General features: G+C 40.9%; 1 protein-coding gene across 5 annotated transcripts in view; it reads right to left on the bottom strand.

The window, feature by feature from the left end:
- Window positions 1–24,619, bottom strand: part of Ralgapa1 (Ral GTPase activating protein catalytic subunit alpha 1) — a 220,028-nt gene extending 195,409 nt beyond the window's left edge. For all 5 annotated transcript variants that reach the window (XM_057782719.1, XM_057782722.1, XM_057782720.1 and 2 more), the window contains exon 1: window positions 24,144–24,619. In XM_057782719.1, the coding sequence (XP_057638702.1) occupies window positions 24,144–24,249 (106 nt within the window). In that variant the 5' untranslated portion in view covers window positions 24,250–24,619. The remainder of the gene's footprint in view (window positions 1–24,143) is intronic.
- Between the last annotated feature and the right edge of the window lie 2,292 nt (window positions 24,620–26,911).

The raw sequence follows: 26,911 nt of genomic DNA, 5'->3' as shown, positions 1-26,911 counted from the left end.
AGGATATACTGTGTGACACACCTCAGCCCCCAAAGCCACTGGGATGACTGAAGAACTGTTGGAAAGGTGAAGGAGAGAAGTGGTTTTTTTGCTTTTCTGTTTCGTTTCTAATTAACTTTGGAGAGGTTCTTTTGGGACATGCTGCAGGGGTAAGGGGCGGATACGGAGAGACTAGGAGGTGAACAGGGTTAGGGCTCATTCATGTGAAATTCCCAAAGGGTCAATAAAGAATCAGATTAAAAAATTTTTAAATTCGGGCCGGGCGGTGGTGGCGCACGCCTTTAATCCCAGCACTTGGGAGGCAGAGGCAGGTGGATCTCTGTGAGTTCGAGGCCAGCCTGGTCTACAAAGGGAGTTCGAGGACAGGCTCCAAAGCTACAGAGAAACCCTGACTCAAAAAAAAAAAAAAAAAAAAATTTTAAATTCAACAATTTAATTATCCTTCATCTACTAAATAGTAACTGTCATTTAGAACAACCTTTCCTCAAACGGTGGTACAATTTGTTAGCCTGTAAGATGTAACATAAATAATCTGCTTCTAATAATGAAGTAGCAAACATTTAAAATTATTTCCTTAAGGCAATCGACAATAATGAAGATGGGTCCAGCAATATGGTGGCCTATCCACAAACCACTCTTTCAGGGCACACACTGAAATGCTGGATAATGAGTTAGACAGATGGCTTGTGGTTAAGAGCACTTACTACTTTTTCAGAGGACCAGAGTTTGGGTCCTGGAATGGCTAACCTTAGTTGCCAACCCATCCATTCTATCAGTTCTGTCCCTCTAGAGAACCCTGACTAATACAGCTGCCAGCACTCATGTTGGGTAGCTCACAACCACCTGTAACTCTAGCACCAAAACATCCAACACACTCTCTGGCCCCCGAGGGCACCCACACACATGTGCACACACACTCTTTAAAGTCAAATAAAGCCAGGCATAGTGGCACCCAGCACTTGGGAGGAAAAGGTAGTTCAGGGATAGCCTCGTTTACATGGCAAGTTCAGGTCAGCCAGGGCTACACACAGTGAAACTCTATCACAAGCATAAAGGCGGGTTGCGATTCAGTTGGTATAAAACTTGTCTAGCAGACAAAGCTGGAGGATCAGGAGCTCAAGTCATCCTTGACTACCTAGAGAGTTAAGGCCATACATTAGTCCTTTCTTTGAAAAAAAAAAAAAAACCTACAAAGTATTTCCTAAAATGCATGTACACATACATACACAATCTAAAAATGATTGAAAAGGATCAAATTTAAGAAATACAATCTAGATCCTAATTCAGACAATTATACTGACTCACCAATTAAAGACAAAGTCAAGAATTACAAATTAAAGAAGGCTAATGAAAAGCAAGTAAGGTAGAAAAGACCAATTATTAGATACTGATTTACTGATTTATTTAGCAACTTACGTAAAGTACTGCTCATACTGCCTATGTGCCAAGCATGGCTTCACTTTGCTACCAGGAACAGAATGACTGGACAAGTAGTTGAAACAATGGGTCACTGCTCTTAACAACCTGTTGACTGCCAGGTACACTTCTCTAAGATCTTGCCTGCCTGCCCCACTTGTGGTTTTAGAGTATAAAAGGAAAATACAAACTAGACCCAGCATGGAAAGCTTTCAGGTGTCCTGGCTTCAGTGTACTGGTGACATCTCTTCTCTTCCACTCTCACTGGTGTCTGGATGCTTATTTCAGAAAGAGTTCTACAACAAACATATTTTATAGAAATTGTTTTGGGTTTTGTTTTTTGTAAGCAGGAAGTTTTCTTGTACAACTATTTCAAAATATAAAGAAGCAAAAATAAGAATTCTAATGGGAAATTACACTAGTGTGGTGGGTTTCCAATTCTTGTATCTAAATTATGTAAAAGCTAAGGCGCTAGTCCAGCTTGAGATGCAACACGGGAGAGATGAGTAAGGACACAGCAAATTGGACAACAGAAACAGTCCTTTCACACTTCTACTCCAAATCCAACAGCTAGACAACAGTCATGCAAAAGATACTTTAAAAATCTAAGTAAACCACAAGCTAGATAAAGTACCAAAAAGATAGCATAGAAATTAAGAGCACATACTGTTCTTGCAGAGGACCCCGATTTTATTCCTAGCAGCTCACGACCATCTGTAACTTCAGTTCCAGGAGATCCAACACCCGCTTCTGGTGTCCACAGGCACCAAGCGCAATATGGTATACATATACAGAAAGACAAACAGTCATATGCATAAAATAAAAATGTAAAATTCTTTAAAATAAGTAATTTAAAATTGAAAAATGGCAGATCATACTCAGGGAGAGATATACAATCTCCAGGAAATTATCTCAGCAAAATTGTTACACAGCCATCAGAAAAGCAACAGAAATTCTATAAAAAGCAGGGCAGTGGGGGGAGCCATACCCACAGCCATACCCAGAGCAGCAATAGAAGGGAAGCTAGGAAAATTCCTCTTCCCTTAGCACTGGGATGCTCGGAGCTGGCAACCAATAAAGCAGAAGCAATTTCAAAAGGAGGGTTGCTGCAAGTCAGCAGCCAGAATCCTCTAGATCACACTCTGGGAAAATTCAGACCAAGCAGCCATAAACTATATGTTGAAATCTGACAAAGAGAACACTATCATATTGAAGAAATCTCAAGTCAGATCTAGACAGCATTCAGTGAGCTAAAACCCTGTGGGAACCAAAGTTACATAGGGATGTTCATAGACTCCAAGCAGCCTGCAGGACACTGGCAGGGCAAGCATTCACAACTGAACCCTGAAGGAATTCACAGAGGATGACCAGATCTGAGAATTTACCTATGAAGAACTGTCCTTAGTCACAGACAGGATTAGTAATCCAAAACCCAAAATAAGCCTCAGGGCAGGTAATAAGGACTGCCCATTGCAGCGGAGAAGAATTGTAAAGAGTCCAAACAAAAGTCAACAACCAGGCCCAATCACTTCTCATTTCCTCGATCTTCATCAGCTCTCTCTTCTTCTATATCTATATCTATCTAAATATATTCTATTCTATATCTAGCCCCTCTGTGTTTAGGACTCAATGATGATGACAGGGATTATGATGGTAAATAAGAAAGCTCCAAAACATTATTAGAAGAAAGAAATGAAGAACAAAACAAATCTTAAGAATTCATATCGTGAAGATAGTATCCCAAATATATCTAGATTCAATGCAATCCCTACCCAAATCCACACAAGCTTTCACAAAAATTAACAAGTTAAGTTTATGATGTGTAAGAAAACACCAAAGATTCTAAAATATTCATAAGAAATCTGGAGAAAGAACAAAGCTGAGGAACTAATAGTAATCAAACCTGGTTCTGAGTGAAAGAAAGACATACAGATTAATGAACCAGAAACAAACCCTTAAACTGTTCAAGGATACCAAAACAACTAAATGGAAAAAAAATGCTTATTTAAAAATAATGGTGCGCGAACAATTAGATGTACATGTACGATAAAATGAAGTATGACTTTTACCTCATTAAAAAAAAAACCTCAAAAATGACAGATGTAAAGTAATTATAAAAGTCTCTGAAGAAAACAAAGCATAAGCAATGAAAGAAAAAAACAGAAGAAGGTGGCACGAAGGTAGAGCCTTTACTTTCTGTGCCCTGGGTCTGATTTCCAATACTACATAAAGAAAAAGAAAAAAGAAACTGGATTGTTTGCTTGCTTCAAAGAACACTATAAGAAATTGAGAGGAGTCCCCTACGTAATGGAAGAAAGCACATGCAAACTTTTTAACGATTCTTAACACTGTCAAAATACACAATTAAAAATGTGTAAGATAAGCCGGGTGGTGGTGGCGCACGCCTTTAATCCCAGCACTCGGGAGGCAGAGGCAGGCGGATCCTGTGAGTTCGAGGCCAGCCTGGTCTACAAGAGCTAGTTCCAGGACAGGAACCAAAAAGCTACGGAGAAACCCTGTCTCGAAAATAAAAAAAAAAAAAAAAAAAAAAAAAAAAAAACACAAAAACAAAAACGTGTAAGATATTTGAATTAGACATTTCTCCAATGATATATACTAATAGCCAATAAAAATATGCATATGAAAAATGCTTGTCACCATTAGCCACCAGGGAAAACACCAACACCAAAATGAAGAGCTGGAAGTATGGCTTTATAGGAGAGCACCTGTGCAGCAGGCATAAGGTCCTGGGTTCATCTCCAGTACTAAGAATAGGCGCCACTATCCACTATAAAGCTGTGGTCAGATTAGACATGAAACAAGAGTTGGCAAAGAAGTGGGAAATTTAAGTTGCTATTAATAGAAAATGAGTAGAAAAATCAGTGTTGTGTACTGTATAGAGAAAATTTGAGAGATTTGGCAAAAGGCTTTCATGAGGATTTAAGTGGAAATGATGCCATTTTTTTTCTGTATAGACCTGGTTGTCCTAGAACTCACTTACGTGCTAAATATAAGTTGCTGCTATGACTATAAATGATGTAGCCATTTTAGAAAATGATTTGGCAAGTATTAAAAAATGTTAGAGCATTATCGCATGCCCCAGAAATCCCATTACAAAGACACATGCTGCAGAGCACGCATCCTCAACCACAATTATCCAACACTGCAAACAATTCAAGTCCATAAATTGGGGAAAAGAGAGACAAATGAATGTAGTGCTTTTGCATTCAATAAATACCATGTATTCATAAAAAATGAAGTACTATTTAGAACATTGTGCTAAGTGAAAGAAGCCAGACACAGAGGACAATATATGTTTGATTTTGTTTATGTGATCCATCCAGGACCATGGAGATGGAAAATAATTAACAGCTGCCAGGAGAACTCAGTATGGAAGGGACAGTACTGCTAACAGGTACAAGTGTCTTCTGTTTCTTTCTTCTGTTAGTCTCTTCTAGATCTCCAAACATCCAGTTCCTTAGCATCCTGATCTGTGAAAGCTGAGTGAAAATCCCTACCTGGCTAAATGAATGAGTGCCAAACTTCCTGACCAGCTGAAAACTACTACTATAAAAAGAAATAAAGCTAATAAAGAACTGAAAATGCGGAAACCCCCTAAAATTAAAAATTGCAAACTATAGTATCACCATGTGACTGACGATTACTGCAAATGAATACATAACCATCACTATTTTGAAAAGTACCTAACTCAGTATACTATTTTTTTTTTTGGTTTTTCGAGACAGGGTTTCTCTGTAGCTTTGGTGCCTGTCCCGGAACTAGCTCTTGTAGACCAGGCTGGCCTCGAACTCCCAGAGATCCGCTTGCCTCTGCCTCCCGAGTGCTGGGATTAAAGGCGTGCGCCACCACCGCCCGGCCTTACTATTTTTAATATTACAAAATAATGCCATCTGGCCAGGCAGTGGTGGCGCACGCCTTTAATCCCAGCACTTGGGAGGCAGAGACAGGCAGATCTCTGTGAGTTCGAGGCCAGCCTGGTCTACAAGAGCTAGTTCCAGGACAGGCTCCAAAGCTACAGAGAAACCCTGTATTGAAAAACCAAAATAATAATGATGATGATGATGATGATGATGATGATGATGATGATGATGGTGATGATGCTATCTGTTTTCAGAGTAGTCAAAAGAGTAATATTAATATTTTATAACCAGTTGCACATGTCCCAAAATAGGTATCGCAATTCATAAAGTCAGTCCTTTAGCAATGAAAATATTCTTTTGGATACTGAAGAGATTAGGCATAAGTCTTTTAGGAGTTTAAAGTCTAAAACAGCCAACAATATAGGCAGACAAATAAGCAATGAGTTTTCACACAATGCAAGTACTTTAAACCAAATATTTGCATATGTGAAATTTTGTGTATATGCTTGTAAATTTAACTATAAATAAAACCTGTATAAAGTGAAAAACAGGTGGACTGTTCTATGCTCTGAATCCTATTTGATAAGTTCAATAATTGCACATTTGGATGTTTGGTATTGCCAAAGTGAGATGAACCTCTCGACACATTCGACCTGTATGTTTGCCTTGTTGCAGATCTGTAATAAGCCACCAGTGTGTGTGTGCCAGTTTACAAACTATACTTGGTGTCCCAGCAGCATTCACTATGGAAGGAATGGTACAGTTTCAGTGTTTAAGCTGAACAGCCCTGACGGTGGTACCAGAGCAAAGAATTTCTGATATAAATACACAACAAAACTACGATTTTTAAAAAGAATAATGGCATAGCTGGGTGTGGTAGCAGAAGCAGACAGATCTCTGTGAATTTAAGGCCAGCCTGGTTTACAGAGTAAGTTCTTGGACAGCCAGGTCTACACAGGGGGGGAAAAGGCATCAAAGAAGTCATTTCCACTTAAATCCTCATGAAAGCCTTTAACAAAATCTCACAAAGTATCTCTACACAATATACAACACGGATTCTTCTATTTATTTTTCTATTCATTTTCAATTAAATTAAAAAATCTAAAGTGAAGTCTGATGTTTTGTTTTAAAACCTTCAAGGAGTACTGGCCAACGACTTTCCTGCAATCATGTCTGTGTTCTTGCCATTCATAACCTTTACCCAAACTGCTATATCTTACTGTGTACCTTCTGAATTAGAATTCTCTTTCAAGGCATAGCTCAAATGCCCCTGTCCCTATGAAGGTAGTATTTAGATACTACTTCTTCTCTCTTGTGTGCACAGCATGTTTCACAGCTGGCATATGACCCCACATTACCAAGCCATCACCTCTTTAGTGCTCCACCACCTGCTCAGAATATGACTGCTTAGATCCATCATTTTTAAATTTTCAAATAGGCATACACATAGATGGTTATGCTTTTAACATGGTTTTTAATTATTTTTATTTTTATATTATTATTATATGTTATTTGGTGTTTTGCCTGCATGTATGTCTGTGTGAGCATGTCAGAAGCCTTGGAACTGGAATTACAGGCAGGTATGAGTGAGTTGCCATGTGGCTGCAGGAATTGAACCCAGATCCTCTGGAAAAGCAGCCAGTGCTCTTAACCACAGAGTCATCTCTCCAGCTCCTCTTAAACATGTTTGATGAGAAATGGCATGTTTATTATTTTTAAAAGGCTTACATTAACAACTAACCTGCTTCTAGAAAGTTATAAGAACACTTGATAGAAAGATGAGGAGGACCCTTAAGTCTATGAACTTAAAAGAATTTAGACAAAACCAACAAATTCCAATAAACACCATTTTAGCCTGATCATTCTATTTTAGGTTTGGGTGGAGAGAAAGGGTAACAGTTTGTGGCTTTCTTGCATTATCTGAAATAAAATACCAGTAGTTAATTTTATTTCCTTTGTTTTCTAGCATAAATTCACCATTTTCTAAGTCGCTAATTTTTACCAGACATGCAGGGCTCATTTATTCTTTAAAAAATAAATTCGATTACTTGACTGAGTAGCATATAACATCCATTTTTGTGTTTTCTTGACCAGAATCCAGGTCTTGAAAGTGTTAGGCAAGCGTTCTACCTTGAACAACAAGCCCAACCCTCTGATTTAATTAAACTTGAAAAATACCTCAAATGCCCCTATAAACTTTGCAGTTCAAATATATTTTTTGTGCAATCTCTGTGTTTGAGGTTCTGTTATAATAGTCTCATGGACAGGTAAACTAAAGATTGAAAGTATTAAGTAATAAACAACTGAAATCATACTCCGGTCGTCTGCTTTCTTTCCCTATTTATCCAGTCTTCAAGTCTCTCAGCAGTTAATCACTACCTACCACATGAAGCTACTGCGGGGATTAAATGCTACATGTAAAATACCAGTCTAAAGATCTCCTGAGTAAACTGGGAGCATGGATACCATGGGAGAGGGTATTGAAGGGGAGGGGAGAGGCAGAGAGGGGAGCAGAGAAGAACGTAGCGCTCAATAAAATAAAAAAAAGTCAAAAAAATACCTAGTCTAGAGCCTATCAGAAATACTATTATTACCAATACATGACAGCTGCTTTTTATAAAAATATTCACTCTAAAAACTTACCAAGAACATACACAGATGGGCTAGCAGGAGGCGAGACAAGAAGATTTCTAGTTCAAGACCAGCCTGAGCAATATAGTAAAATACCCTAATTCAAAACACAAAACATCCAATCAAAGCTTTTCATGGAAGTTAGCCAGCTGATTTCCGAATACATATGGGAGAGAGGAAAAAGCCAAAAGCAGCCAAGAAGCTGCTCTTAGCTTTCTATGACTTCAAGAAACCACAGCCCAAAACATCAAACAGACCTAATGCCCAGAGTCTGAAATCAATGGGCTAAAATCAAGGCACTAGCAGTGTCACTGTCTTCCTGCAGACACTGCAGAGAAGAACCAGTCCATCCTGCCTGTACCAACTTCTAGAACCATTTGCCATTCATCTAGAGGTCACATAATTCCAATCTTCAAGATCAGTATCTTGAAATTTCCATTAGCTCTGTCTTAGCCTTCTCTCCGGGTCTACCTGTAGGTCAGTTAACTGTATTACATGATGTGGGTAAAAGTAAGGGACTGGTGTACTTTAATATTTCACTTGCTTCTAAAGATGAGTTTTATAAAAGCTGAATGTTATAAACAAGATAATAAAATGTCTTTCAGTGGGAGAAATTATCTGTTAATCCCTGCCATAATGACATAAACATTTTTCAGTTAACGCCCTAGATATATGTGTGTCTTTGCCTGTACATTTTTCAGCTAATGCCCTGGATGTGGGTGTGGGTGTGTAAATGTATGTGCACATACACGTTTGCCTGTTCTTCTACGTTATACAGCACAGACTTTAGATTCTGAATCAAAATCTTTTACATGGGTATTTAAACAATCCCATCTTTCTTTCTGATCAGAATACTAACTTCTATGATTTTTTTCTACCACTGCCAATTGAACATTCACAAAACAATTTTGCTCTCCTCATACTCCTCATATATCTGCTCAAGAACTGAACAGTATTTACTGAGCACCCTAGTATAGGGCAAGCCACCACACTGAATTTAGGGATAGTTCTCTGCTCAGGAAACACTTGAGGCATTCCTTAGGTATGGAAATAATATTGTCATCCAAACATTTGAAAATTACTAGAGACAAATAAGCAGTGTATGAAAGCCTCATGTCAGTTCCTATGCTGACCTAATCAAAAAGACTTTACAGAAGCTCTGTGGAGCATCTCCCCCTGAAATTTGCAAAAGTAGAAACTTTCAGATGGTAAAGGTGATAGAAATACAGACTGGTACAGGGACAGTGCAATGACTTCTGGTTCAGCACTACAGTGTAACACGCCAGAGTTGTAACTAGGGGAAACAGGTAGGCAATGAATGTGGTAGAAAAGATCTCAAGATGCTTGAAGAGGTCTTTTCAGGGCAGATTCTGCTTCTGAGATTAGGAAGCATGTCCGAGCTAAAGCCTGGTGATAGAGGAAGGTCATTGGTTAATTAATAAAGAAACTGCTTAGCCGGATAGGTTAGAACATAGGTGGGTGGAGTAAACAGAACAGAATGCTGGGAGGAAGAGGAAGTGAGCTCAGACGCCATGCTCTCCTCTCCAGGGCAAATCGATGAAGCAAGCCGCCAGGTCAGACATACTGAATCTTTCCCGGTAAGACTGGTGCTACACAGATTATTAGAGATGGGTTGATCGGGATATGAGAATCAGCCAGTAAGGGCTAGAGCTAATGGGCCAAGCAGTGTTTAAAAGAATACAGTTTGTGTGTTGTTATTTCGGGGCATAAGCTAGACAGGCTGCCGCCGGGAGCCGGGTGGCAGGAATGCAGCCTGCAGCTCCTTCTACAGCCTGGAGTGTGATGGGAGTCATCAACAGGACATATGGGAGCATCTGAAGCCAGGGCAATTTAATCAAAGATTATATATAGGTACAGAAACAAGACTGCAGAGAACACTGAAAGTACTAACACTGGAGGGAGGACCTGGCTAGAGAAACAAGTCTGCAAAAGTGTAATCAAGGAAATGGACTGATCATGTGGTGCCTCCCCAGCACAGGCAGGGTAGGGGGAGCAAAGGGATCCAGGGGGTCTGAGGCCAGCCTGGTCTAACATAGTGAGTTCCAAGATAGCTATGGTCACAGAGAAATCCTGTCTCAAAAAACACTAGAGAGAGAGAGACCAGAGGTAGAGAACTCAGAGCACTGAGAAAGTAACATGTATCCCAAATCATAGGGTATTTTCAGATGAATGCAAAGGTGAAACAGAAGCTTAAGAGCAGTAAGACAAATACAGGACGCCGACTTCCTCATGCATCAGAGAGGAATGCCACTCATCAATGAAATCAAAGAGAGAACTGGGATTCAGATGAGTTAAGTGAGTTTTAACAGAATAAAGTACTACTACATTCCTTTGCTTTTGATGATTCAACTATATCACTCACCTGGAATGGTTAAGATCAGATAATTTGATTGTTTAAATACAAGCTAAACATTCTAAACTTCATTTTCCTACAGTGGGGATCCATGAAAGGTTTAAGAACAGTTGGTGTGGCATACTTAGTAACGTGCTATAGAAAGTTCAGAAAGGGAACAAGATCCTCATAGGGAAACCAACTAATAAACTGCTACAAATTATTAAGCAAAAGAAAACAAACATTTTAATAAAAAAAAATGATAGTAAGAACAGGCAAACCTGAGCAGGATGTGTCGGGCTGGGGCTGGGGCGAAAGCTTAGTTGGTAAAGTGCTGCCACACAAGTATGAGGGTTGGAGTTTGGTTCCCCAAAGCCATGTAAAAAGCCAGGGACTATGCACTTTAATTCCAAAGCTCAAAGTCAGAGACAGGAGGATCCCTAGGGTTTTGTGGGTTTTTTTTTTTTTTTTTTTTTAGTAAGCCAGTAGAGCTAATCAGTGAGCTCCAAGCCAAATGAGAGACCCTAACTCAAAATTTTAAATAAATTAAATAAGGAGAAACACTTGAGATATCTTTCATTGACCTCTGATCCCCATATGTATACATATGCGCATACACACACATGCACCCCAATCCACCCACAAACAAAAAGATCAATATTTAGCTGAAGAAGTAATGTAAAGATGCCCCACACAGACCAGGCATGGTGGCACATTCCTTTAATCCCAGAAGCAGCGGCAAAAGGCCTCTGTGAATTTAATATGGCCTACATAGATTTCAATTCTGAGGTCTCAATATAAATTTACCATTTTCTATCTATTATTAAAGATTCATGCCAATTGGAGGAAGGTGATATCACTTACAGAAACATAAATACTAATCACCTATTCTACTATTTTCTCCAAGATCTGTTTCTATTGTATGAACACTTCAACAAAGGTACTATATAATAAATATATGAGTGCACACACATGACATAAGTAAATTTCAAATTAAACTTAAAAAATTTCAAAGTCAGCCATGGTGCAATGCTAGCACCTGAAAGGACAAGGCAGGGATATCTTAAACTCAAGGGCAAGTGAGTGAAACAGAGACAGAAATGAAGAAAAGGAAGGTTTTAGCCAAAAACAAAGACACCATAGACTTGTAACATGACCTTTCTCTTTTCACCTGAGCCACCAGGAAATTTAAGGACAGAACTAGATGACTTAGAGCTGTAATCGGCTCATCTCTAACCTGATGATGTTTCTCTTCTTCACCTGGTGACTATTGAGTTGTTCTTTCTCTCTCTAATTATTCATGGCTTACTTGGATACAATACAATCCTTAATAAATGAAATACTGGCACAAAATGGCTTACTATATTAACACAACTTGTTCTAGTAAGTACATGAACTAGAATTACGGTTTGAATCTTTTTATGTTTCCAAAGCTTGGTATCCAGCTAATGGTGCTATTTTTGGAGAGGTTCTAGAAACTTAAGTGGTAGAGCAGAGCTGAGGAAAGTAAATAACTGCAGACAGATCCTTACAAGTACAATATCCCCAGGGTGCTTCCTGATCACGGTGTTTGAACAGTTGCCCTTTGCCATGGGCTACCATCTGCATCTAAGAAGCTCAATGACCTCCACATCAAGAAATATGAAGATAACCTAAAGGCTCACAACCAATAAGGAAGAAAAAGAAAAACTTTAGAACAGCCATAGGAAAAGAAAGCATATGTTGCATACAGGATAGGATCCAGATGAAAAAAGACTCATCAGAAACATTACAAGCAAGGAGAAAGTGAAGTAAAAATTGTAAAGACTAACGGGGGGAAAACAAACCCATAAACCTAGGATTCTAAAAGGAGCAAAACTATGTTCCAAAAAGTATTAAAGGCAGTCTTAAAAATAAAGTAGGTTTTCATTAGCAGACAATCACCATAGAGTTAGTTTTTCAAGCACAGCTACAGAATGTTTTGCATAATACATCTATTACACAGACTAGATATGGTTTCTATGTAAGAGAATAATGGTACTAGAATGATACTAAACAGAGAAGAGTGTAAGACTCTCTTGTCATCTACAAATCGTACAAAGGTTGGGGTGTGCCTCACGGGCAGAACACATACCAAGCATCTGTGAAGCCCCAAGTTCTATCCTCAGCCCTGAAAAACTTAAAAATCCTACAAAGATAACTATTTGCATAGATAAAATAATATGGCATTGGATTTACAGCATACAGGTAAAACATAATAACAAAAGCACAAATGTTCAAGTGGGAAAATGGAAGCATACTCTTAGAAGGATCTTAAATGCAAACTGCTGTAATATCACTTAGAGGTGTAGACCCTCACTGGTTTACAGATACAAGCTAAGAACTAAACAAAAGGGGGGAAAGGGAAGGGGAAGGACGGGAACTAAACAAGCCAAACAGAAAACAAAAAGCAAGATGGCAGACTCAAACTTAATCATATCAATAATCACATTACATGCAATGAACTCTCCATTAAAAGGCAGATTAGTAGGGTTCTCACTAGGCATGATGATGGACTCCTGTCATCTCAGCATTCCTGAAGCTGAGGCAGGAAGAGAATTTCAAGTTTCAAGGCCAGCCTGGGCTATACAGTGAATGCCAGGTCAGCCTGGGTTACATAACAATATGTTTGGTGTCTATAAAGAAAGCATCAACTAACCAGGCGGGGCTGGGGTGTGTAGCTCAGTCAGCAGAGTGCTTGTCTATCTAGAATGCATAAAGCTTTGGTTTGATCCTCAACACATACAAGCATGGAATCACAGGCCTGTAATTTCAGCAGCCAGGGGGTGAAGGGAGGATCAGAAATTCAAGATCATTCTCAACTACACAGTAAGTTTGAGGCCAGTCTGGGATGCATGAGATACATCTTATCACATCTATGGATGGAACTCTAACTAGGGCTGACTAGTGAATGACACAGACACAGAAACACTGGGAAACTGGAGTCTGGGTTCCCTAATGGGAAACCACAGCACCCCAGAAGCTCAGTGGTTACCATATACAGTTGAACTGGGAGGCTAGTGATTGCTAACCTCACTAGGGGCAGTCTTTGTAAGTGAGCATTCTTCAGGCTATAAATACCCAAGAGGAGAAAGCTACGGTGGAAATTATTTTGCACACACTATCAACATCCACACATGGGCCAGGGAAGGGCTTTACCATTCCTCTAAGCCTCACCCAGGAAAGCCTTTGCCACTCCCATGAGTATAAGGCATTGAGGTCCTTGACATAGCTGTGCCCATGTCAACAACACACATTCACTCAGGACTTCATCTGCTCCCTACACTGGTTCAAAATGAATAAATTAGGGTGGGGACAACCAAGTAATAGGAAACCCACATTAAACATATAGTATATTTTAAAAAATGGAAAAATTTTTATCATTCAACACTAATCAGATGAAAGCAAATGGGGCTATATTAATAGCAATTTAAAAGGGCTGGCTACCCACACCGGACAACTAGAGTTCCATCTCCAGAACCCTTGCAAAGGTAGAAGGAGAGAATCAATTCCACAAACCAACCTCTACATGAGCATTGTAACACACACACACACACACACACACCATACACCATCAATTTTTAAAAATAGTATTGTAGATTATAGGACAAAAACTGTTACTAGTATAACAGGACCCCAAATTTAGTAGGCTCAAGACCTTAGCACGACTGACTCCATGACAGAAGTACTATTCAGGCCATAAAACTCAGCACGAAGACAGCACGGCTAAAATTAAAAAAAAAAAAAAAAAAAAAAGAATCCATCAAAGTCTATAGTTCCAGGAAAGTCTCTAAATGTACTAATCTTCGTTGTGGAATATTACTTTAACTAGGCAAAGGTGTATTAAATTTATGCTGTGGAATATGACTTTAACTGTGTAGAGATGTGTTAAATTTGTTTATGTAAGGGTAAGTGCTTAATTATATAAAGATGTGTTGCACTTGTTTCACCCTGCCTGCCTAAGGCACTGATTGGTCTAATAAAAACCTAAATGGCCAATAGTTAGGCCAATAAAGGGATAAGTGTGGCTGGCAGGCAAAAAGAAAAATAGAAGGAATCTAGGCTCGAGAAAAGAGAAGACAGAGGACAGACTGAGGGGGAAAGAGAAGGAGCCGCCCAGGGCCAGCCAGACACAAGAAGTAGTGAAACTAAAATACACAGAAGGAAAGAAAAGGCAAAAAGCTCTGAGGCAAAGCGTAGATGAAGAGGAACAGGTTAAGTTAAAGAAAAAAAGCTAGCCAGAAACAAGCATAAGCTGACGTCAAGCATTCAAAACTAGTAAGTCTCCAAGTCATGATTTGGGAGCTGGTTGGTGGCCCAAAGAAAGCCTGCTACAAATCTTGGCTTTTTGACTTCTATAGTTCCACTTCTAGCTAACTGTTCTCATTAACTGAAGTATGTCAACCCAGGACATGTTTTTTGTTTAAAAGTTCATCCTGAGAAGGGCTCAGTTACATTGGGATCCCAAACACCCAATGTAGTTAACAGCTAATTAATAAAAGATTCTCTACTGGCTTAAACTTGTGTCAAAGCAGTCTTTGGTGGATACCCTATAACACTAGTAATAAAGAGGCCACTCCATAAAGATAAAGAGCTAATTTATTAAAAAAAAAAAAAGAAAGAAAGAAATAACAAGCCAGATATAGTGGCATGTATCTGTAATATCCTCTACTTTGGGCCACTAATCAGCTCCCAAATCATGACTTGAGGCAGGAGAATTACTTATGCCCAGAAGTTCAAGTCCAGTCTGGATCAATACAACAACACTCTCTCAAGAGAAAAGAAACAAGACAAAACAATTCACAAACTTAAATGTCATAGTGGATCTTAACCAAAAGGCTACAATACAACTCACAACCTAACCCTTTAAGATACCTAAAGACGGGCTAGAGAGAAGGTTCAGCAGTTAAGAGCATTGGCTGCTCTTCAAGAGGACACTGGTTCACTTCCTAGATCCCACATAGTAGCTCACAAACGTTTCTAGCTCCAGTTCCAGCGGATTCAACACTCTTCTAGGCCCCATGGGCGCCAGGCATGAACAGGAGGCTGAAGATGAGGAGCATCCTAGATTAAAACAAGTTCCACTAGCTCCACTAGTAACTAGGCAACACAGGGAGACTGTTTCTCAGAAGAGGAGGTGAGGAAAAGCTAGCTAGCTGGGCATTATAGCTCACACCTGTAACCCCAACACGAGCTAAGGGAGAATGATAGCCATGAGTTCTAGAGCAGCCTGAGTTATAAAGTAAATTCAGGCTAGCAGTGGGCCAGTCTCAAAACAAGAGATTGTGGCTCAGTGAGGAAAGGCACCTGCCACCAAGCCTGAGTTTGATCCTTGGGACCCACATGGTGGTACCATAGTGCATATGCACAAAATAACTACATAAAAATGAGCTTCTTTTTTAACTCTACAAAAACAAAACAATACTAATAATAATCAAGACTGACTGGGGTTTAGCTCAGTGGTAGAGTACTAATATACTTAAGGCCCTGGTCTCTAATCCCCAGCATCACAAAGAAAAAAACTGAAAGAAGGAAAAAACAAAACAAAAACCTAACCCACAATGAGTGTGATTAATAACATGACTAAATGAAAAAAAAAAAAAAGTATAACCTGTAGTAAGCAGAAAACTCCAACGCTGATTCCTAGTAAAAATCCCCAGAAAAGTAGGCTTGAGGAAAAAATTTCTAAATTTAATGTAAAATCTATCTATCTCTTGTTTTAAAAAGACAAAAACCAAAGCTGGGGAGACAGCTCTCTGGACTTGAGTTTGGATTCCTAGTACCTACACAAAGCTGGGTGTGGTGGCTCGCATCTGTATCCCTAACACTGGGGGGTGAAGGGACAGGTAGAATTCAAGAGCTTGCTGGCCAGCCAGCTAGTCTCACAATCAGCAAAGTCTGGATTCAGTGAGAGCCCCTGCCTCAAAAAAATAAATAAATAAAAATAAATAAATAAATAAAGATTAAAAAAAAAACACCTAATGTTGTAATGTTGACCTCTGGTCACCACTCATTTGCTCCCTCTCGCACTCTCTCAGTCTCTGTCTCTCTGTCTCTCTGTCTCTCTGTCTCTCTGTCTCTCTCTCTCTCTCTCTCACACACACACACACACACACACACACCATCCTCTCTTCTTTCGTGTAAGAAAAAGTCTGCCAAAACTTCCACAAAGAATCAGAATTTCTAAGCAGTTCAAAGCAAGAGACAAAAAGACGGGGGGGGGGGGGGCACTACATAGAGCACCTGCATTGGAAAGGGAAATAGAAGAAAATCGAGAGTATTCATCAAGTGAGGGTGGGGACAGATCTCGAGGTGCAGAGTTGGCTCAGGGAATAAGAAGAGTGGTTGTCTTTCTAGAGGATCTGAGTTTGATTCCCAGCATCCACACAGTGGCTTATAGCCATCTGTAACTCCAGTTCTAGGGGATCCAACGTCCTTTTCTGGCCTCCTCAAATACCAGGCACACAAGTAGTACATTAACACACATGCAGGCAAAACACACACACATATTTTTGAAGTCTGTATTTCCCTAAACTAACTATAATTAGAAATAAATAACAAGATAATATTGGGGGGGGGGCTTTTTTTAGTCGTTTTGTTGTTATTTTGAGATGGAGTCTTACATCTAGTCCTGACTGGATTGGAACTCAGAGATTCGCCTGCCTCTGCTTCCCAAGAGCTGGGATGGAAGGTGTGTGCCACCACAGATGCCTAAGACAACATTTCATAAGAACTTCAAGAGTAGAAGATATTTAGGAGTGAAGTCTCATCAAAGACCCACAAGATGCTGAAAACAATGCAGCACTGCTGAGACAATTAAAGAAGCCCTAAGGGAAACACAATGGCTCAGGACTTGAAATGTTTAAATTGTCTTTATGTTTTCCCAGACTCTTGTCCAGACTCAAAACAGCCCCAATCAAAATCCCAATGGGTTTCTATTTTGTTTAGAAACTGAAAAACTAATCTTTCATTTTTTAATGTTATTTTATGTGTATGGGTATTTTGCCTGCATATGTCTGTGTACTATGTGCATGCCTGGTGCCTCCATAAGAGACCATAAGAGGGAATTAGATCCCCTAGAAGTAGAGTTACAGATACCTGTGTGCCACCAAGTGAGTGCTGGGAGTTTAATCCAGGACTTCTGGAATAGCCACTGAACCATCTCTCCAGCACCTCTGTTCTTTTGGAGGGTCTCACACTATGTTGCTCAGGCTATGCTTAAAGCAGTTGTCACAAATGATCCTCTGGTTTCAGCATCCTGAACTGCTAGACTACAAACCAGATGAGACTACAGGCATGTGCCACCAGGATGCACTGGGCTTAACAAGTTAATCTTAAACTCACATGGAAATACTAAGGGTCTGGCACTTCAAAAGCACAAGCAACAACAAAGAACACCTCTGAAAATGAAGAGAAAAGTTAGAGAAAACTAAATAGGTTTCAGGATTTATTTTAGTTACAATAATCAAAATATTGTGGTATTGGCACCAGAACAAATAAAACAGATCCTGAAACAAAACAGTCTAGAAATAGGCCCACACATATTTAGACAAGCAAGTTTCAACAAAAGCGCATGGGTAATTCAGTAAAGCAGGACTTAAGCAGAAGTCTGAGAAAGACTAGGGTGAGGAAGCACCCTACAACACACTTTACATCACACCTACAAAGCCAAGTAAATTTAGGATGAATAACAGACCCAAACACAACCTAAAATGCTATCACTTTTAGAAGCATGTAAAAAAATATGTACTTGGGCCAAGCAGTGGTAGCATACACCTTTATTCCCAGACCTCAGGAGGCAGAGGCAGAGGCAAGTAGATTTCTGTGAGTTCAAGGCCAGTCTGCTCTATAGAACGAGTTTCAGGATAACCTCCAAAGCTATACAAAGAAGCCCTGTCTCAAACAAACAACAACAACAAACAAACAAACAAAAACCAACAAAACTGTACTCGTAAGTTAGGCAGATTTTAAATGACACTGTCCAAAAATTAGCAGAAAAGAAAAAGTTGACATAAATTTTTAATTAAGCTAAAGTTTTGGTTTTGGTGGTCCTTCTGGGGATCAAACCCAAGAACTTGTGTCAGGTAGGCAAACATCCCCAACTCATAAACATTTAATAAAAATTAAGGATGCTAGGGGCTGGAGACGGTCTGAAGTTAAGACTCAGCACTGGCTGAGCTTTCAGAGAACCAGGGTTCAATTCCCAGCACCAACATGGATACTTAGTTCCAGGGGTCTTGACACCCTCTCCTGTGCTGGTGTGGGCACTGCATGCACATGGTACAGAAACATACATGCAAACAAAACACTCATAAACATGAAATAAAAATAACAGTTTAAAAAAGAGAAAAACTTATATAAAGAACTTTAAAAACTGAGTTAGAAAACAAAACAATCATATCAAGGGCTGAGGAGATGGCCTGCAGATAAAGCACTTGCCAAACAAATAAAGAGGACCTGCATTCAGATCCCAACCCTAGACCTTGGAAGGCAGGGACAAGTGATTTCTGGAGCAAGCTGGCTTGCTAGACTAGCTGGTATCAGGAAGCTCTGGATTCAGTTTAGAGACTCTGCCTTAAATAAGATGAGAATAAACCAGAAATATTCATAACCTCAACCTCCAATCCTGCACATATTCACGTACATACACATAAACACACACACACTTTAAGAGATTTTTGAGAAACTTTACCGCAAAAGCTACACAACAGTAGTCTCATGCTATCAGACATGACCAGTACACATATTACAGAGGCTGGAATGAAGAGAACTGGCCACAGAGAGCTGTGCTAATATGGAGGATCTGCTACCCTCAACCTGCTATTGAAATGTTAAACAGTGAAAAAGAGATTGGCAGTTTCTTTTGTTGCTGTTTTGTTGAGACAAGGTCTCTCTCATTCTGTAGCCCAGGCTAGACTACAACTCATTATGCAGCTTCTACTAGCTTCAAACTTGAAGCTGTCTCAGCCAAGTGCTGAGATTATAGGCATCAGCTACTGCACCTGGCTTTCCAAGTTTTCATATTGTTTTTTGTTTGGGGGTTTTCTAGGCAAGGTTTCTCTGTATAGCCCTAAAACCTCAGAGATCTGTCTGCTTCTGCCTCCTGAGTACTGCACAGTCACGCACTACCTCCGCCCAGCTGGCACGGTCCTCACGTGTTAAATATACCACTGCCACTTGATCCAGCCACTCCATTCCTAGGTATCTCTCCATTTAAATGAAAAGTCTGTCTATCAAGTACACTTTGCAGCAGCTTCACTTGTAATAGCCCCCAAACACCCCACATGTTAATCAACAGATAAGCAGGAAAGTTGTGGTGTAGTAGACTACAACTCAAGAATAAAAACACAAACCACTGACACACCTGAGTACAACACAGGTGGATTTCAAAATAATGAGGCTGAGTAAAATAAAATGTAAAATACTATAAAGTTTCAGTTATCCGCTATATAATCCCACTCATATAAAAGTCTACAAAATGCAAATGCAGAGAACAGATTGGGACTTGTCCAGGGACGGATAGGAAGGCATAATCTGAGGAGGAAAGAAAGGAGGAAGGGAAGCATGGAGAAACTTATGTATCTGACTATAGGCTTTTGGTGCTTGGCTTTGATGGCAGTAGTAGAGGTTGAACCCAGGACCTCAAGCACGCTAGACAAGCACTCTTCCACTGACCTCTTTTTTCTCTTGTGTTGTGGAGAAGATAAGTCCAGGGCCTTATACAGTACATGCTTTATTACTGAGCTACAAACCCAGCGCCTAGCTATATTTATCTTGTTTGGATATGTCTAATGTTGATTGCATGACCCATGTCAAAATTACTGTACAAACTTTAAATATGTGCAATTTACTAGATGACAACTGTACCTTAATAAAGCTGTTGAAACAACCCAGCAATAATTCAGGATTCTCAACCTTTCTAATGCTGAGACTTTTAATAGTTACTAATGTGGTGACCACAAGATTATTTTCACTGCTACTTCCTAACTGTAATTTTGCTACTGTTATGCAATGTAATGTAATATCTGATAAGCAGGATGTCTGATATGTGACCCTGTGAAAGGGCTGTAACCACAGATTGAGAACCACTGCAATAATCTATTCTTAGCTAAATAAGCACTTATATTTTTCATCCAGATGACTGAACTTCTAACTTGCCACTTTAAGCAGAAGCAAACCAATATTTCCAGAAGATGCATAATATGCCAAGCACTGTATTAGTCACTTCACATGTGCTAGCCTTCCTATCAGCACCCGAGAGTTACTAGCTGTAAAACACAAGTGGGAGGGAAAAATCCCATCCCCAAACTCTAGAAACCAGACAAGGCCTCTCTCTCTCTCTGCTTAACCCTTCCAGTGCCTACAGACCAAACATGAGATCAGCAATAAGCCAAAACCATCAGAGGAATTTTTTTCTGTTTATTTTAAGACAGAGTCTCACTATGTTGCCCTGGTACTCCCTATAATAGTGTATTCCAGAGTGTCTTCACTTGTAATCCTCCTGCCTCAGCATTGGAAGTGCAGTACCACACCTAGCTAAAATCTATAAATTTAACTAGAATTTTCACTACAGTGGAAGACTAACACTGGATATTTAAATTTTTTTTTTTAAATTTATTTATTATGTATACAGCATTCCTTCCATGTGTGCCCACAAGCCAGAAGGGGGCGCCAGGTCTCATTATAGATGGCTGTAAGCCACCATGTGGTTGCTGGGAATTGAACTCAGGACCTCTGGAATAGCAGTCAGTGCTCTTAACCACTGAGCCATCTCTCCAGCCCTGGAACTAGCTCTTGTAGACCAGGCTGGTCTCGAACTCACAGAGATCCGCCTGCCTCTGCCTCCCGAGTGCTGGGATTAAAGGCGTGCGCCACCACCGCCCGGCTGGATATTTAAATTTTATGTTTTTATATAATAACTTTTAACAGAAAAGAGCTTTGTTGCTTTTTAATAATGAAAGGAATTTTAAAAAAGAAAGAAAAGTGGGCTTAAGAAGGGACCCAGTGGTTAAGAAACACTGGCTGCTCTTCCAGAGGACCTAGAGGTCCAAGTCCCAGCACCCACATGGCAGCTCACAGCTGTCTCTAACTCCACTCCCAGAGTATCCAACACTCCCTTCTGGCTTCCTTGGGCACAAAGCACACATATATTGTGTAGACATACATGAAGGCAGAACATCCATACATATGAAAAATCACTGTTTTTTAATGAAAAGCACTAAAGAAGACATCTCCAAAGACTCAAATGTTGAGCACTCTTCCAGACCTCTGCCCTGTGAGGAGGGATCTAGACAAAAGACCACACTAAAGCGGCTGTAGAACAGCAGTGCCCACAGGAGACAGGTCATGTCTGGAAACACTGTTCCTAAGCAGAATTGCTATTCTATTAGCTGGATGTACATAATTAATTCTCTATAAATACCTGCAATGAACAGCACTTTCATTGGGTCAAATATGGTTCTGTGTAATTAGCCAAGTAAGTAACCAACTTACTAGTTTTCTCATTGTATTTACTTAAACTCCTACTTATTTTCAAAAAGGATTTTTGGCTCTTCCAACTACAAAAGAGGATACCAATTGGCAGGCCTCTAAGGGTTCAACTTTATTTCTCTCATTCATATTCTTAGAAATCATATTAATCTTATTTTAAATAAAATAACTGTAACAATTTAAAATACAGAATATTTGACTAAATTTAAATATTGAAGCTGGAATATTGCTCAGCAGCAGAATGCCTGCTAGCAAGCTTGAGCCCCAGGTTCAATTCCTAGCCCTGCGGCAGGAGAGAACTTAAAACCAAGCTTAGATTTGGGGGTCCATCTTTTAGTACGCATTATGATAAGGTCTCAGAACCTAGTATTCTGACACTCTGGATTTGAATATTGTTGTGACAGATTTTTCTGTTCATTCAGCATTTCCAGATGTGGTCACTGTCTCTATTGGCAAACTGTGTCTGGTTAAGCACCATGGTTCTACAACTACATTAGTGTGGTCTACTCTCAAGGCACAGGTCTGTAAGAATGTCCAACATCTGAACATCCTGAACAGTGTCTTCCCCAGTGACTATTTTTTTTTAAAAGAGCCCTTAAATAAAGCAAAAAAAAGTTTATTTTCTTTTTAAATATTCTATTCTTAAACTGAGGAAGCTAGTTTACAGAATGTCCAACGTGTAGAGCTGTAATACATGTCACGTTTCCCAAGTTAGGAAACACACACAGTGTGACACACAGAACCACAGAAACCACATGTCAAAGGAATATAAAGAAACCAATCCTTATCAACCAAGGCGGTTAATGTAAGAAATCCCAATCCCCTGTTGTAACTCAGCTCTTTAGTTCTGCATTTGTGCAGTCCACAGTTCATCTCAAGTGAGTGTCACATTCCACTCAAGGGTCCAGTTTCAAACTGCCATTATTTTGTAATTCACGATGACTTTGTATGTCTCGGTCCTATCTTTTCAGCCAAATCTTGCTCCAATGACAACTCCAGAACGAAAATAAAATGTTTAAAAACCTCTACCATGTTTAAATGGTTTACATAAACTGGATTTAATTCCTTTCTCATTATACCAGAGGAATAAGAACTTGGGCTAAAGATACACAGTCATACACGTAGGGAGGATGAAAAACAAATCAAGACACACAAAATCTGGACTTCATTTGGACTTCGTCAGCTCAGCAGAAACATGGCTTACCTTACACTTTCTCATTTGTACGGGGGAAAAAAAAGGCAATAAGATCTCTGTTTCTAGACAGATTGCAAAGATCTGTAATAATTCATGTGAAACCCTTTATTGATGGTTCAGCACCACAGATGTTGGGTGTTATCAGTGGTGTTGGTCAACACACTAAGGAAATACATGCCTGAAAGCGACACACCACTAAACTGGTAGTCATTGGGAAGGAGGCTTAAGACGATAAACTTTGATTTAGAATCCAAGCATCTGGGCTCTAACCTCAGTTGTGCTATTAATCTATACATGAACTCTGGCCAACTTAACTTTTCATCTCAAATTTCTTCATCGAGTACCGAACCAAAAGTTCCATAAGTACATAATTCAGTCCTTACCAACGTTATCTATGACCAAGTATCCAAAACCCTCATTTAACATTCTATCCCAAGCTCATCTCGGTTCGATCTTTGGAAAAACTGAAGTTGAAGACGGCTGACAGCAAGAAAATTTTTAATGAAAACTGACAGTTCTCGCGAATCTTGTCTTCTATATTTAGCTTTTCCTTCTAAAGGACAGCAAATGAAGAACAGGGTGTATTGAGGGTAGGGCGGGTTCCTTTCCCACAAGCTTCAGGAACCACCCACTTCCCAAAGAGGTGTAACTGCTTCCTCCAGGCCCTCACCTGCCAAAAAAAAAACTTGAAAGACTACGGGTTCCACTGCCCGAGCGAGCAGTTTGCTTTCCTTTCCACTTGGGTGGGGATGGCAGTAGTCATCTAGCAAACACACCCTCTAAACACCATTACCCACAACACCAAGTGTCCCTGAAGTCTCACCAAGGACTTAAGTTTCTAGCCTGACGCTCGTTTTTTGGTTTTTTGTTTCTTTAGAAAAAGAATTCAGACCACGAACTCAAATGTGGGTCCCTCTGTCTTGGTGCTGCTTGGTTTGTGCCAACTGCCAAGCTGCCCCTTCCCTCGCAGCCCGCCCGCCCTCCCGCGCGTGGGCACAGGCGCCGCCGGCCGGCCCTCACTCCCGACCGCGCCAGGTCGCGAGGGCGAACGCGGAGTTCGCTCGCTCGCGGGGTGACGGGCCAGGCAGCGAGGCCGAGGCGTCGCCACTCCCCCCACCCACCCCTCAGCCCCCGCGCCCCGGGTCGCTCCTCTCCTCACCGATGACAATGCGCAGGTGCTTGAGGCGGGTCAGCGCGTCCTTCTTGGTGTCCAGCACCTTCTGGGTGGACTTCTTCACGTCCCCGTGCGGCTTCTTAGAGAACATCCTGCGGCCGCCGCGGCCCCTCCCGGCCGGGTCCCCCCGGCCGAGCGCAGGCGGTGGGCGGGGAAGAGGCTTAGCCGCGGCGGCTCATGCGCTCCCCCGCCGCGCGGGCCCCGCTGCCAGGCCGGCCTCGCGCCGCCGCCGCCACCGCCGCTGCACGGAACCTGCGGCTCCGGCTCCAATATGGCGGATCCGCCCCGCGCGTTGCAGCGACAAGGAGACGCTGAGCGGGGGCCGCCGCCCAGGCCGCGGCCCGGGCCCCACAGCCGCGGAGATGGAGCTCTCCGCCGCGGCGCCACTCCTCGCTTCCCTGAGGCCCCCTTAAGGTTGAAGCTTCTCCTGCAGCTTCAACCGCGCAGAGGCCCAAACCCAGTCGTGTGGGGATGGAGTTTCACGACGCTGCCGTCGGTGGCGAACGGTCCCCCTGGCAACCGCCTTCTGACGTCAAGTGCTCGTGACGTCATGCTAGCGTGAGCTCATGCCTGCCGCTATAATCTCTCGGTTCCCTGTGTTCGCACAAAAAAAAGGGCAAGAAAGTTAAGGAGGGTGTTCTGTACCGTGTGCTCGCTGTAAACAGCAGTACCTAGAGTTTTGTTTTGAAAAGGTCTTTTATCTCCTCTCTTTAAACTAGTAACTTAAACATCAAAGCAGATGGGCAAGGCCAGCTTAATGCCAGCGCTGAAGCCTTGGCTGTGATGTCATCTCACTTTCTAATTTGGATTCTTCCTGTGTTTTGCAAACTATTCACTTTCTAATTTGGATTCTCTCTGTGTTTTGCAAAATAATAATAAAAAATGCACTGTGCTTTAGAGATGTGCAGGCGTGTGGTACATCCTTTCCTTTAAATTACCATGCAAGTGGATGGCTAGGGCTATGGCTTGTCTCTAAGATTGACCAGTGGGGCTGCTTTACTCTCAGATCTTCAGGCAAGCTTTATTTATTAAAATACAATTAAAATACCACTACAAAAAGTTCTGCTTTTAGACCTCTTTTTAAAAAATGTGTCAGAAATGAGGGGAAATTCTTTGTAAATATTAAAACATGAGCTGGGTGGTGGTGGCACATGTCTTCAATCCCGACACTCAAGAGGCAGAAGCAGGTGGATCTCTGTGAGTTCAAGACCAGCCTGGTCTACAGAGCGAGTTCCGGGACAGGCTCCAAGATATACAGAGAAACTCTGTCTTGAAAAACCAAAAAAAAAAAAAAAATCTATATTTCAATATTTATTAAAGCATGATTTCTAACTGTATAAACTAACAACATGACCGTTCCATGCCATGGTTAATTAAGGACAAGGCTTTTTTTGTAGATATGAGAGAACAGTCAGAGGCATCTGGAAGAGTCCGGAGAAGACAGAGAAAGTCTGAAAAAGAAAGAGAAAGACTGAACATGGCCAGGAGAGGAACAGAGCAGAGACAGAAGAGGACCTAGTTCACTGTGGGTGGTAGGTACCACCCCTGGGTACATGAACCTGATACTGTACATGCAAACCATGGGGAACAAGCCAGAAGCATCATTCCTCTCTGTCTCTGTTTCAGTCCCTGCCCCCAAGTTCAAGCCTTAACTTCCCTTCTAAAAGCAGAAATAAACCTTTTCCTCTGCAAGTTGCTTTTGGTCATGGTGTTCATCAATAAAAACCTAATTATGACAGCCACATAACTGTGAAACGATTGCTGTGAACACTTTCTAGAATGTTTTTATTAGTATTATATTTGTTCTATATGCTAATGCATCGCATCATGACATTTCAGACATACACATAATGGATTACTCTCACTTCACCTTTCCTGGGTCCCTGTCTTGCCTCCCACTCCCCCATTCCTCTGCCCACTGCCCCACTCAAATTTTCATGTCTTTTTAATGTGTGTGATCATAAAGAAGCCGACCCTCACTCGGTGGAAAAAAAAAATGAGAAGAAAAATCTTTTTCCCTAGAGACAAAAACAAAACAGCTTCTTATGATTTATTTTTAATTTATGTGCATGAGTGTTTTCCCAGCATGTGTCTAAGTACAGCGTACATGCAGTGCTCTCAGAGGCTGGAAGAGGATGTCAGGTCCCTTGGAGCTGGATTTAACAAGCCATCATCAACCACTACGTGGGTGCTGGGAACTGAACCTGCAGGTGCTCTTAATCGCCGAGCCATCTCTCCAGGCCCAGCAAAACCGTCTTTACTATATGATGCTACAGAATAGGATGCCACCACAGAAGAAAGGCAAAAATGACTGGAGTGCCGACTTGGCACAAAATAGCCTTTTGTTTGATGAAATTCTCTATGGCAAGAAATTCCTGCTCTCTTTTTCTGTAGGCTGGTTCTCCAGAAAGATATTATTCTTGCCCTTTCCAAATTCTCCATCCTGCTGGTTCGAAAGACTGTCTGGTACTTTCCACACCTTAGTGCTCCAAGGCCAGCGTGTGCCAACCTCCAACTAGGAGAGAGGGGGACATAGCACCTCTTGCACACTTGTGACTCCGATGACCTCCAAGAACACCTGAAACATGAACCATATCACTTATCTTCCACATGACCCAATGCATTTCATTAGGGTTATTTACAGTCTGGGTAAGAGTTTGCTTAAAGGAGCCTTGGGCAGCGTACCAGAGACTATGCTGCTGAAGAAAATGTCTCTCCATGTCTCTCCATCCCTCATCAGCCATAAACTGCAT

Source organism: Chionomys nivalis, chromosome 10, assembly GCF_950005125.1.
Source record: "Chionomys nivalis chromosome 10, mChiNiv1.1, whole genome shotgun sequence".
NCBI lineage: Eukaryota > Metazoa > Chordata > Mammalia > Rodentia > Cricetidae > Chionomys > Chionomys nivalis.
The sequence above is the reverse complement of the archived record's forward strand: the minus strand, read 5'-3'. Positions and strand labels throughout refer to the sequence as shown.